Source organism: Olea europaea, chromosome 2 (genome assembly GCF_002742605.1).
Source record: "Olea europaea var. sylvestris chromosome 2, O_europaea_v1, whole genome shotgun sequence".
NCBI classification, from domain to species: domain Eukaryota; kingdom Viridiplantae; phylum Streptophyta; class Magnoliopsida; order Lamiales; family Oleaceae; genus Olea; species Olea europaea.
The window spans coordinates 12,421,988-12,436,531 of record NC_036238.1 but is presented as its reverse complement, the minus strand read 5'-3'; the positions used below and the strand labels follow the sequence as shown (position 1 = coordinate 12,436,531).

The window sequence follows — 14,544 nt, the reverse complement described above, 5'->3', positions numbered from 1 at the left end:
TTTAATTAATCAAAAATCAGGTATTATAATTAAACCACCACACCTCATACACCTCAAACCCTAGATCTGTTTCCCCTTTCTTTCTCAACATTTCCCTTCTCTATATCGCGTCTTTTCTCCTGCAACACGCTATTTCCAATGACATGGCACCATTGGCGTTGAGGTGCGGCATCGAATGGGCGGTTGTTGAGGAGCGCCAGCCGCCGGAGACACCAACAGTGGCGTCGCCTCACCCCTGCAACCAAGAGAATCACAGTGTGCGATCTATCGCATAGCCCAGCACAACAGCAACATCGCCTCGCCACTGCAACTGAGAGAATCACTGTACGAGATCTGTCGCCTCGCTGATGCAATCAAGAGAATCGCTGCTGGGAAGGTCTGTCACTGTAGCTCTATGGTACACGAAATAGCAGGGCCTAGTATAGAGGAGTGACGATTCGTCGAAGTGGTGTGTCCTGAAGAGTGTTGGAATGGTGTGCGGTGCAGGTGAAGCTAGTGAAGAGCGTTGGAGTGGGTGTGTCGTGAATCCTCGTCGGTGTACAGTGGGGTTGGTTGGGTTTTTTGAGTGGTGTTGGATGCGGTGGTGGTTGTCCTGAAGGTGGCTCTGTTTGTTTGTTTAGTGGGATTTGTTGGGTCTTTTGAGTGTTGGTGTTCAGTGGCCCTACCGGTATGCAGTGGCTCTGGCGGTGGTGGTGGCCTTGACGATCGATCTGTATACGGAGGTGTTGGTGTTGTTGAAGATGATTGTGGTCATGGTAACAGTGGTGGTTTTCGGTGGTTGTTGTATTGGCGGTGGAGATTGTGGTGACGTTGTAAGTTGGGTATTGTTAGTTTGTTTGGTGGTGGACCTGGAGGTAGATCTGGTGGCGGCGATTTTGTTGGTGGTGATATCTTGGTTTTGTTGGTGGTGTTGGTGGTGTTGCGATGGTGGCGATGGTGACGGGGTGATGGTGGTTGCAAGTGGCATGGTGGCAGTGAAGTTGGTGACGTTGTGGGGTGACGGTGTGGTGATCGGTGGTGGGGTAATTGGTGCATGTGACCGTGTGACTTATAATTTTTTTTTGATCTGTGATCAATGAAATAATTTGTGACCTATAAATTTTTTATTTGTGATCTCGAAATAATCCGTGACCTACAAAATTTTTTATTTGTGATCTCTAAATAATCTGTAGCCAATTAATTCGATGATATGTGACCAATAAGTAAATTTGTGACCAAAAATTATGGATCTGTGACTATTAACTATGTAACTGTGATTTTATTATATTTAATTAATAAATATTTTCAATTAATTATACAAAAACTTGAATTTTGAATTTTTAAACTTTGTATCTGATTTGTGAATTAGTGTAAATAATACACTTGATATATGAATTTTCCCTTAGTTTTATGAGAAAACATTGTTAAGCATTGAGCCCTTGTTTGAGCCCATTTTGGGAGGGAAAAATGAATTTTGGAATAGTGTGTTGATAGGAAATATGTGGTTAAAAAATAAGAAAAAGTTTTGAATTTACGTGTAATATTATTTTATTAAAGAATATGTGGATGAAATGATGTCAAAATACTGTTTAAAAATATATTTTTGTGGAAAGAATGGGGCTCGATTAGGGGCTGAATATAGTTAAAGTAGGATTACTAGTCATGATAATGAAATGCGCATATGTTATCTATTAGAATGGTAGACATATATAAATATACTGAAACTAATTTAAAATGCACAAAATAGAAATTAATTGTACTATTCAGATTTTATGATGAAAAAATCTTCGATGTAAGTTCTCTGTACCAACAAATAGGAGCAAAATTTTCTTTTAGCTTTTTTTTTTCTCGTGTTAAAAATACTTAAGCATTAGAACTTAAAGAATCACATTTGCTTCGAAAACACTTAATAGTGGTACGAACTACACGAAATGAATGCTAAACATTACTTGCTTTCATATTTAAACGCAGAATTTCTAAATAAATGGATATTGTATCGTTGGTAAACTAGCTCTATCAAAATGAGCTTATTCAGTCTTATTAGCAACGGATGGATTCAGTGCCAATCTTGACCATTTTGTGTACTGTCTTCCTAAAAATTTTCTTCCACGTTTTCCCTGATTAAGTTCAGAGTGGAGTGGGTTCACAGCACCCACCTCATTTATTTTATTATTTTTATTTAAATGGGATGAAGCACCCAAAATACATAGTTATAGAAGGACATAGTCGATTTGAACTTTTTTTTAATACTTTTGACAATGAATAATATGCTTACAGTTAATTACTTATTTATAAAATTTAAACAATTAAAACACTTTTTTACGATATGGTAGTTCTTAACTACCAATAGTATAGTCATTGAACATCGAAAACTATTTTGGCGTCAAATTATAGTTGTTAATCAAGTTGTCATAAACTTTCAACGATGAAACTTAATCAGTCTTTGAATGTCGGGTGACTTTGTAGTACTAGTCGTTGTATGTAGAAAGGTATTTTGACACGATGTTAGAGTTGTAACCAGGTTGTCATAAACCTCCAACGATTGAAACATAATCTATCGCTGGATCTCACTTGTAACGACCACTAAATAAATAGTCGTTGAATGTCAAGTTATCCTTTAGTTACAACAACGAGATAAACTTAGTTATTGTTTTAATATATTAACAACCAAACATTATGGTCGTTGAATAATTACCATACTATTTGTGTTTTCAACAACTGATTTTGTTGTAATTGAATATGAACAAATATTTTGGCGTGAATTTTTTAATTGGCACCCACTCACAATGACCAATTTTAATTTTGTCGTTGAAAATATAGATTTAACTATTTTCTTATCGTTATAGGATATTTTCAACTAATTTAAAATTCGATTCTTTATCATCCAATTTCTACGACGAAATGTATAATTTGATAGTTGAAAATAATTATTAACAACCAGATTGATTTGTTCGTTGAAACATCAGTTGTAAACTATCATTTTTCTTATAGTGTATTGATATTTCACCTTTCCATATCCTATGTACCGTTGATTCTTCATGTGTTACAGGTATATATGCATCAGCTCATGATTTATATCCTCCTTCTATGGTGTCACAAACATCGCTGAGATCGTTGATCCAGCTCCTATTTTCCCTCCCTTCAATATCCTCAACGAATTCGTAAGTCTACTCAGTTACCTGATTTTGCTTATTCTTATTATTCGAAGTCCTTTTCTTGTTTTCCAACCTCCATGCACAAGCTATATGAACCCTCTTCCTATAAAAAAGTTATTTTAAATCCTCTTTGGCGATAGGTTATGACTAATGAATTCTTTGTTCTACATAAGACAGACACTTGGGACTTGGTTGCATTATCTCCAAGTAAACATGTCATTGGTTCTCATTGGGTTTATAAGATTGAAACAAAATCAATGGTTCAGTTTAGCATTACCATACTAGATTGGTTGCTAAATGTTATAATTAGCAACATGGTCTAGATTATGAGGAGATTTTTTCTCCCGTTACTAAGATGACCACTATTCGTACATTTATAGTAGTTGCATTTATTTGCCAGCGGCATCTCTCTTAGATGGATGTCAAAAATGCCTTTTTGAATAAAAATCTTCAAGATGATGTTTGTATAGTTCTCCCTACTTGTCTTTCTCATAGTCTTGTATATGTTTCCAAGCTCAAGATGCACTTCATGGCAAACAAGCATCTCATGCCTCTTTTGAGAAATTTTCCATCGTTGTTGCCTCTCTTGATTTTATATCCAGACATCACTACTATATACTATTCTTTAGATGTATTTCAGCTAGTCACATTTTACTTTTACTTTATGTTGATGATATGGTTATTATTGGCGATGGTGTTAATGGGATTGCTGATTTGAAATTAGAATTGGGTCACCATTTTAAAATGAAGGACTTAAGTGCATTATTTTGTTGTCTGGGGATCGAAGTTGCTTCTTCTCCTAGAGGTTATCTTCTCTCTCAGTCCAAGTATATTATGAATGTTATTAAGCGTACTCGTCTTACTGATATTAAAACTGTTGATACTTCTCTTGAGTCCAACGTTAGATATTCACCCTCTGACGGTGTACCATTGACTGATCCTACTTTGTATCGCGCCATTATTAGATATTTGTTTTATGATACTATTACATGTCTCGATATTGCTTATGTTGTTCGCATTATTAGTCAATTTGTTTCAACTCTTACTATAGTTCACTGCGCAACTATTATTCGTATTTTATGCTATCTTCGTGATACTTGCTTTTAGAGTCTTTTGTTTCCGTCGACTTCTTCTCTAGTGCTTTGTGCCTTCTTTGATGTTGATTTGTCATCATCTACAAACTGACACCATTTTTTTATCTTTTGTTTCTTCATAATTACATCTTGCCGACTTCTTTATTAAATCTCATCCGGTTCATCATTTTCGCTTCGTATTGGACAAATTCTCACCGCTTCTTACGGTAGCATCATGAGTTTAAGGGGGATGTTAGCCTTATATTGAATATTTAATTTATGCATACTATTATTAGTTTCCTTCTTTTGTAAGGAAATTTTTTTTTTTGGGTAATATATAAACCTAATTGTTTCATTAGAAACCAAATTTTTGGAGGCTCTCATAATCGGTTTCTTCTTCTTGCTCTCTTAGTTCTTTTCCTTTGTTTGGTTTATCAAATTGGCTTGGATTATTCACAGTCAAGTATTTGCAATAAAAGTTCATCCTACCACTTGTTTCTAATCATTATGCATTGTAGGGAATGCAAATTACTAGAATCTTCTGCACTGTGGCATCAGTGGTGGACGTAGACATTTTGAGTTGGTGGGGCACAATCAAACTTGCAAAGAATACAAATTTACGTTTATCTCAAATATCACCAAATTTGTAAGCTTTTTTATCTCAACATCATTGTCATTGCTTTTATGTCGAATAATCTTTTCATTAACATTGTGATTATCAAAAGAAAAGGCATATTTACTTTTAAATTCTCTTTGCATCATGATTAATGAAAACAATCAATTCAATTGAAAAATACAAAAAACATAGCAAATTCTAAATATTACATTATCAACCGCATTCCAGTTCAAACAAAAACAAAAATCACAGCAAGAGTCCATTACCATAAAATCGCCAAAAAAAGATAGAATTTGGAGCACTTGAGGAATCCCCAATTCCATTTCATAAGAAAATACAAAAGAAATAATTTCCTAAAGCTTCAAATCTGATTTTTGAGAAACCAAAATAATAATAATAATAATAATAATAATAATAATAATAATAATAATAATAATAAGTTGGTGGGTCAAGTGACCCACCTTAGGTCCGCCAGTGTGTGGCATAGCTATGAGTGATGGCATGATTATACGCATGCTAGATATAGCCCTTGTTTGATTTGACTAAAAATCTTATTTTTAGTAAATTTTGATGAAAGTTGATGAAAATGTGTGGTTGAAAAGTTGATAAATGTTATGGGTTTCATATAATGTGTGGTTGAAAATGAGTTTAGAGAAAAAATGAGTTTTAAAAATTGGGACCAAACAGGGACATAATTCGTCTTTCTAAATTACGGCCAACTCCTATCTTCACTTCTCATATATCTTTTGACTAAAAGTTCAAGTGGCATCTTCTTATACACAGGAATATTGATGATGAGGACAAAACAATAAACGAGATAATCGAACAAACAGAGAACATGAAGCAGATACAAGAAGCATTGGCTTTTCCCATTGGTGTAGGAGCTGATTTTGATGAGGTCGTTGCCTATTTTCAATCTTCTACCAGTTCTGAAGCTTTATTTTTTATGCATTTAGATTTTCAATAGTGATTGTAATGTTGTGTAAAACTAAAGCATTCATGCTCTTCAGCTAATATCTGGGCCTTTTTGGTTATTGCACGAAAAATTGGAAGGCGTGGAATAGGAGGAATAGCTCCTTCAGCCTGCCTTTGCAGCCACTGCAGCTCCAGTGCAGGTGAATTCCGATCGATGTATTAGCCTAGAATATTTCCAGTGAAATAGCACATTTTAAGTTATTTTGTTGTACTGATGCATCAGTTACTAGCTAATATTCATAAAATTCATTTTATTAGGTAGGATAACAAATATGTTACCTAGATTTCGATTTCTTAATCTATATGCAGACTCAAATGTTACAAAAAGTACAAAATATACAGAGCCTTTCTATTAGAAAAAACTATCTCAAGTGAATCCCTGCAATGTCACTTGGCATGTGACCTCTTTATTTATCACCTTGCGCCATCCATATAGCTATCGTCTAACAATTATGTAGGTTGATCTCCGTTTTGCTGGCTTCAACATCTTTTATGCTCAAGAAACTGGGTTGATTGGTAGAAGCCAAAAGCCTTGCCCACATTCTATCCGTTATCACGACCTTGTGCTGTTTCTCGATAATTCTCTACACGCAACATTAGAATTTCTATATCAGGCATAGAACTCAAAAGATTCATCAAGCGTTAGTATTCCCTAGACGAAGGAGGTATACACCAGCCTGTGTGTGGTCATTGGTTTGAGTAAACATTAGCATAAGTTAAATCATATAAGATTTCATTATGCAAAGTAACTCACATGGAAGGGAATGTAAGCGTGTCTGCCATTGACAGGTCCTACAGTGAAACCTGTATAACCCGCCATTGCTCCATGAACGGCACTTTGAGCGAGAAGCGTACAGAACACATTGTCAGATGCGTTGCTGGGAACAGCTCGAATCATGTACATGAGATCTGAGATGAGGCAACAAGTGCAAACATTTAGTCTGAATAGCCTTTTCCTTTGATAATTTAACAGAGGAATATCTTAATACTAACCTATATATTTGAGATTAATCGCCATTTTACTCCGTTTAGAAAAATGATCCTGAAAGTCAAAATGCGTAAATATAAGTACTTTCCAAGACGTATATGGAACGCGCACACGCATGATACACAAACTCGAAATGTAACCTTAATCCTTTGCGATATCCACAGCCCAACATCTTGGAGAAGCTTGTTTCCAGAAGCATCTTGCTGATCGATAGAGCTCAAACTCTCAGAAAGTAACTCCTGCCCTGCACCTTCTGCTATGACAATAACCATATGTCCATTTTCTTTGAGTCGTTTCTCTATATATTCGAAGAGTCCACCAGGTCCTTCGAGATAAAACGGTGACTCTGGAATAAGGCAGCAATCGACATCTCGGCTGGCAAGAGTAGCATACATCGCAATGAATCCTGCAAACATATGTAGTGCTAAAATGTTAAAAACTGCTAGATTGAAATAGAAAACGATATGTACAGTGAAAATAAGCATTCTAGATGAATGAATGAGCAATTGGTAAAATTAACACATCAAAACTGTTACTTGATGTATTCATTTAGATGATAAAAACAATCTATCGTATATATTAGCATAAAGCTTACCACTGTAACGTCCCATTAACTTCACCAGACCAATACCGTTCTCAATACTTGTAGCTTCAACATGTGCTGCATTAATAGCACGTTGGGCTTCCTCGACAGCAGTGTCAAAACCGAAGGATTTGTCAATAACCTGCAATAGGAGATGGTACAAAGTTTAACACTTTGATTATTCTTTTGGGGAATATAACCATAATAAATATCTCATTCAAATATACCGGAATGTCATTATCTATTGTTTTGGGGATTCCGGCAACTGCAACCTTGAGACCGCGTCTTCTAATTTCCTGGTAGGATGGACAAGAACATAGTTTGAATATGATTGATGACACTAGCACAAATGGTGTTAATAGAAACAGGAAATGACATTAATATTAATTGAAATTGATCTCCTACCCCTAGTAGACAGGATAAAAAATTCCCACTGATGGTTCTCTGAAATTTTATCGTGCCCGCTAAGGGCAGGAGATCAGGCATGTAATATTGATAATTTAGAAACTGATAAACTGATTGATTTACATGCTACTGTCAAATGACTAAACTAGTAAAGATAGACATTCGCAAGCAAAGCAAAAAACCTCAAAAATTACTGCTGCTCCTTTCTGTGTCCCATCTCCTCCTAGTATGTAAACCTAAACTCAGAAAAGCAATGGAAACCATCAGAATTAACGAGGCTATGCGAGTTACATACAATTCAGAAGAAGGAAAATCGAAAATTTTGAAGACTGGCTCATATTTGTTTGACATACCTGATTAATTCCGCGGTCCTGAATGCTGTCAACTATCTTTTTGGTGTCATGACCACCTCGGGATGTCCCCAAGATTGTTCCACCACGTTTATGGATATCATTCACGAACTTTGGCGTTAAAGAGATGGTGTTTTTGGAGTAAAAACCACGGTATCCTCCCTAAAAAATAACCAGTCCCATCAGTTAACACCACCAAAGAAAAAACCACACATTTTTGCTGAATTCATGTAGAAAGAAACGTCAATGATGGACCGATGGAATTTCCTACAATATTTAGTTTCTTATCAAACACGAATGACGATCAGTTCATTGTCACATTAACCAGAAGCTGTAGTTACCCAAAAATTGTAGAAATACTTCATTTATGCATATCGCAGCAGGGAAATTTTAGTTTTACCCGAAGTTGCTTTATCAAACAACCAACTTTTATAGGCTATCCCTGACCAAAAGTTAACTAACAAAATCTGAGCATAAATTCTCTTATATGAAATGTGGAACAAATATAATTCTGCAGATATAGCGAAGTGCATACTTACAACTATTCCCAGAACTCTCGTCACATCATACATATGATGCAAGCCGCATACAATTTCCCGGATAACTGTGTTAAGTCCAGGGCATAAGCCTCCACATGTGACAATGCACGCGCGCACTTCATCAGACTTGAAGTAAACCTGCAAATTACCCTCGAATTCTTTTTAGTTTAAAGTACAGATAGATTTCTTCTAAATTTTTAACTCCAGCAGTTCATTAACTTACTCTTTGGCGAGGACCTGCACGTCGAAAATGTATCCCTCTTGGACTATTCTTGTGAACAACAATCTGCAGAAAAAAAAATAAGTATCAGAAACAAAATCGGTAACGAGAAGAAGGGTTCTCCAAAAATTTATCATTTGTAGATAGACTGACCTTTTGGGCGACTGTATCATCGTGATCTACAAAATACTGCCTGTCCACAGGTAAATTAAGACAAATTAAATTGATGCAACCTTCAAATTTTAAAAGAAATTATCAGGAGGAAACATGAGAAAAACTGATATAAGCTATAAAAAAAACTTACTTAACAACTGAATAAGCAGGATTGTACTGCAAGGGATTGGTATAAGTCTGTCAAAGAAAAGAATAAGAATAAGAAATCACAAGCAACCAAACAAGTATAAGACCTGCACTCTGTTCTCTTTCAAAACCATAAGATTCTCAAAAAATATTCAGATTTTCTAGAAAAGAAATAAATTACAGCGGGTATAATATTATATTATGAAAACAAATTCTCAAGTAATTAACGTTGTATTTTACTATAATATCTTCGTCATATATCTGGAAATGCTCCGGTCAAACATAGTTTTCTTCAAGTTTTTATCCTTTTTTTCCCACGCAAAACAAGTAAAAGTCGAAAGATTCAAACACCCAATTCATATCTTAGTTACAGAATCAAAGATGTGATCATAAGCAACAAAACCCAAATTAGAAATTATACATACAGGAAGATCAGGAATGTAATAAGACAAGTGGGGTACGTCTTCCAGAATGTAACCAAAATCTCCACTAACGATTTTAGGCTGCAAATCGTTGAGTAATCCTGCTCCCCCGGTTGAAATAAACCCACTTCTTGGATTCAAACCAGCTTTTTCCTGATCATCACTTGCAAAAATTTCAGCAACACCATCATTAGAGACAGACACCATCGATTCCATTAAAATGAAAAATCACAAGTAACCAGCTTGCATGTGATGGAATATTTATATGTTCAGGTGATTAAAAACTCTGAATCTTGATCATCAACTTTTCTAAAACGGTAGCACATAAAGTTTGAATATAATTTTGTTCTTCTATTTGTTCTAGAATCTATATAGTCCAAGAAGGGATTTCGTTTCTAAGGGTGGAAAGAAATTGACAGTTGGCAACAGTTTCTGGGAGGTAGATAGGAGTTCACGAAAAGTTTCAAGCTTTCAACTTGAACAGTGAGAGATCAAAAAGGAAACAGAGTGGAAACCGCAAAGAGAGTTGAAATGAAAGGTTAATTTTGTACTTTGCACTTTCTGTCAACTTGGACACTGAATTTTAATTTATTTCAAACTCGCTATCAAACTTTATAAAATGTATCAGTTAAAGCACTCGATTAATGAATTGTCTATTCTTTAACTGAAAATCCAAGCAGATGAATGGTTTGACAACTTGAATTTTTTAAAATTCAAGTAGAGCATCCAATCGAAAATCATAGGCAGCTACTGGTTCTTGATTGGCTTGATTAGTGAAAATCACATCTACGATATATTGTATAACAACTTCGTATACTGATACGAGATTTACACTTGAATGTACTAATTGGACACATTTCTAAATTGTTTACCCACATCGGATCTTCAATTTATCAAAAGTTAAAAGAAAATTGACCTTAAATCCAAGTTGTTAAAGTTTAGGGACCTCAAATATAGTCTAGGGACCAACTATGTTTCTAGACATGTTGGAAGAAATTAATTTCCATGTAAGAAATTTTGCTTTGACATTCATTGTCTCCTTACTTAAAACGGTTGAAATGGACAAAAAGACTAATGGATTACGACGTAAATTGTATGACTAACGAATTATGAGTTGAAGGTTTAGAAACATAAAGTATTATTCACACGACATAAAGTAAAGAAAATTTTATCTTTTTTGCTTGAATTTTATTTCTTATTGACTAATACCATATAAATTATTATTAAGGCATGGACGTTGACTGTATTAGGAAAAAAAAAAAAAAAAACTGATTTTTCTACCGTTTTATATGGTTTGTTCTAGAAAGGAGAAGATTCTATACATATTTCAAATTCTCTAGTTTACTTTAGCCTCCGTTTGACTCTCATTATTTTATATTATAATTTTTCTTTCTCTTATTTTCAATCACGCAATCATTCGTAAAGTAATATTATACGTAAATTGAAAATTTTTTCTTTCTTTTCGACCACACATTTAAAAAAAAATGCTATTTCGAAAATTATAATACCAAATAATGAGGGCTAAACGGGGACTGTTAATTAAATTTTTCGGTAAATAGATAAATTTATTTAATAATTTGAGGAGTTAATATAAGGGATCTAACCTTTTAAAAATGTGTAAATTACACTAAAACCTTCAAATTATAGCAGCAAAGGTCTTAAACTTTTCACAGTTTCTTCCAGAAGCATATTACTTGACCAAAACTCAATGTTTAACTATAATTTAATCAATTTTTATATTTAAATTTTAATTAAAATAAATTTTTTTTTATCGAATTTGTCAAACCTTTCAAAAATGTGCAGTGCAATCTCAAACTTCTAAAAAATGTGCAACGAAATGATTTAACAACAGTCATCGCCACCTCGCAATAGCGTCAATCACCATCGTTGCCTCATATCCTTCATCTCCATCGACCTCATTTTTCTCATCCCATCAACTCAATTTCCTCCGAATAAGAATTTTTAAAGAACTGGAAAGAAAGAAATAAATAAAAATAGATAAATTATCTCAATAGCGATGGTGGATGAGACTCCCGCAACTTCAAATGGGTAGGATTGGATGTGTTACGGGCTAAGTGTTGGGTAAAATTGTGTGGTTGTGTGGATTGAGGAAGAATATTTTTAGTCAACTAATAAATTTTTGGATGAAAAATATAAGATGTCATTTCGGCGCACATTTTTTAAAGCTTTGGATTCTCGATGTAAACTTGAAAGACAATTTTGCTCATTTTAAAATTAGTCAAATTATGATTAAAAAATAACTTTTGGTCAATTGATACCATCCAGGGATCCTTTCACCGCTCAACTTTTAAAGGTTTGGGATCTCCTCTGCTACGATTTAAAGATTTGAGTGTAATATATACACTTTTTAAAGGTTCTGACCTCCAATGGTACGGGGTCCACATTGACCCACTAAGATTGTAATTAAATTGTATAGATCAATGTCTTTGCACGTTAGATCTAAAGTGCGATGTGACACATCCCTACATGGTTTTGGAATTATAGAATATATGATAGTTGTCTTGGTAAAAAAGAAAGGAAATAAGTGTGTTAAAAATTGCTTACCAAGACCAAAGCTTAGGAAAAATCAATAATTTGGTCTTGCTGACCTAGTAACGAAGCTTCTTTTTGAACCATATACATTTTCAATTGAAATTAGGTCGGTCGTATTGTAAATTGTGCTTGAAACCATTAAAAATGTTTTTTAGACTTCGAAAAATGTTTTCAAAAAATAGATACTCGAAGAATAGCAGCGAAAGAGAGATATTTTTCTATTTTCTGCATTAGTTATTATATTGTAATATCGGCATGAGCGATACTAGATTTTTTATGGGATATCTCTATTTTTTATGGCCCTTTAATTTTATCTAATCTTAAATTTTTTCACATAAATTTTAGTGTTATTGATCACTTAACAAGACTCTAATCAACAAGATTCCTATCGAGGGTAAAGTTATACTTACAAATAAGAACTCATTTTTGTCGTGATAGTGATAAGAAGATGGCGAACTTTCATTAACATAAACTTTTCATCAACAAAGTGAACATGATAATATCTATCTCTAAATATTTTATGATGTAATCTTAACCGAATTATTGGATGGAAAATGTTTCTCGAAACCACCAGAGTCCAAAACAGGAAGGATGTGAATAACGTTGGCTAGAAATAAAAGTTAGATGACCTAATCTGGGTCTTCGATCAACTATAGTTGTTAACGAAAAATGGTTGTATCACTTTATATTATTTTTTTTTCCTTATTAGTCTATTAGTTCATAGATAATTAAATATTAAAGCATGAAGCACAACATTTTGATTCTAGAAACACTGGTTTTTTCCTACTGGTTCATTTCAAGAAATAGGATGGTGTAATAAGATTCTATTTCCTATTTTCTCCTTAATTTATTATTTTAAAAAATGAATGTACTGAATGCAATTAATATATGAGGAATTTAATAAAACTCTTATAAACACTTGCCTGTTTGAGCCTAATTTTTTTTGTCAAAAAGAATTCTGAAATAGTGATTTGATGACGAATGTATGGTTAAAAAATAAGAAAAAATTTTAAATTTATGTGTAATATTATTTTTTTGAAAAATATATAATTGAAAGTAATAGAGAAAAATATATTTTGAAAATAATAGAGATTAAACAAGAGCTTAAATATGCTTTTTATTCACATAATTCAAAAAATATATTAATACTATTTATTAGTCTAATACTTAATTTTATATATTTATAATTTAAATTGACTTTAAATCATCTACAAGGTACGAGCCGGTTGCTTTGCCAGCATTGACTTGTGTACAATAATTTGTTTGAGGGTTTTGCTATTTGTCCGGGGCCATTTAATAATTTGTTTGAGAATTTTGCCATTCGTCCAGGACCACATACAATAATTTGTCTGAGATTCTGCTATTCGTCCAAGGCCACATTGGTCGTGGACGAATCGGGGACGCATGTGATGCCCCTATTGGACAAACGCCTAGCCAATTGTTTGATAGAGAAAAAAAAAATTTATTATTTATTAATAATGTTGAACTCTGGCTATGAAGAAAAGTTTTGAAAATTCAATCATTTTCTATGCTTGTCACGAAGGTTCTTTTATAATTCTTCTTGCTTATCTTTATGGTAATAGGTTATAATCTAGTGAATTAGGTTGTATAGGTCGAGAGCTTGAAATCATAAAATTTACTGTTTGGTTGTGATTTTCTGAAATTAATTTTGTAAAAAGTAATTTTAAAGAATGTATGATTAAAAATTAAGAAAACATATGATTAATTATAAAGTTATTTTATTTGAAGAATATGTGATTAAAAAAAATAAATTAAAAATGGAGTCCAAATATGTGCTTACATTTTTCTTACGGAGTAACAGCTGCTCGAATTTTGAAGTCTTAAACAAAAAAGATTTACTAGGCATTTTTAAAAATAAAAAATTGGAACAAAATATCACCGAAAATTACGTTGATTATCAATATTGTTATAGATGATCTTACGCATATTAATGTTTATCATAATTTTGGGCAGAATTACCAACACGAATATTACAAACTGTTGGAATATAGTGGTGTTAATGAAATCGAATTATTACATACCATATATGTAGTTTAAATATCGATTTTGAGTATACCCTATATGCAGCGTACCATATTTGTAGGTAAATTACCGTATTTGTAGACAGCTTACCGTATTTGCAGCTTACCATAAATACTGCCTACCATAAATGCTTCATATCGTATATGATTTTAACCGTATTTGCACATATTTTCTTTACCCTTTTCATAAATACCGTATTTCCACATACCGTATTTTCACTTACACATAGAAATAGCAAAATTACAAAATATAATTTTTTTTCCTTCTAATTCTTACTTTTAACATAAATAGAAATTAACGTAGATTAATTTTGATAAATATAAATAGAATGATAACATAATAA

General features: G+C 33.3%; 1 protein-coding gene across 1 annotated transcript; it reads right to left on the bottom strand.

Annotated features, from left to right (window-relative positions):
* Positions 1–6,021: 6,021 nt before the first annotated feature.
* Positions 6,022–10,095, bottom strand: LOC111411240 (ATP-dependent 6-phosphofructokinase 6-like). Its single transcript, XM_023041794.1, has 13 exons — positions 9,609–10,095; positions 9,188–9,234; positions 9,037–9,076; positions 8,887–8,949; positions 8,664–8,801; positions 8,128–8,286; positions 7,957–8,010; positions 7,597–7,665; positions 7,382–7,511; positions 6,927–7,192; positions 6,792–6,840; positions 6,553–6,707; positions 6,022–6,382 (listed from the first exon to the last, which is right to left on the bottom strand). The coding sequence occupies exons 1-13, from the start codon at positions 9,819–9,821 to the stop codon at positions 6,242–6,244; spliced, it is 1,524 nt and encodes a 507-aa protein (XP_022897562.1). The 5' UTR covers positions 9,822–10,095; the 3' UTR covers positions 6,022–6,241.
* Positions 10,096–14,544: the final 4,449 nt, after the last annotated feature.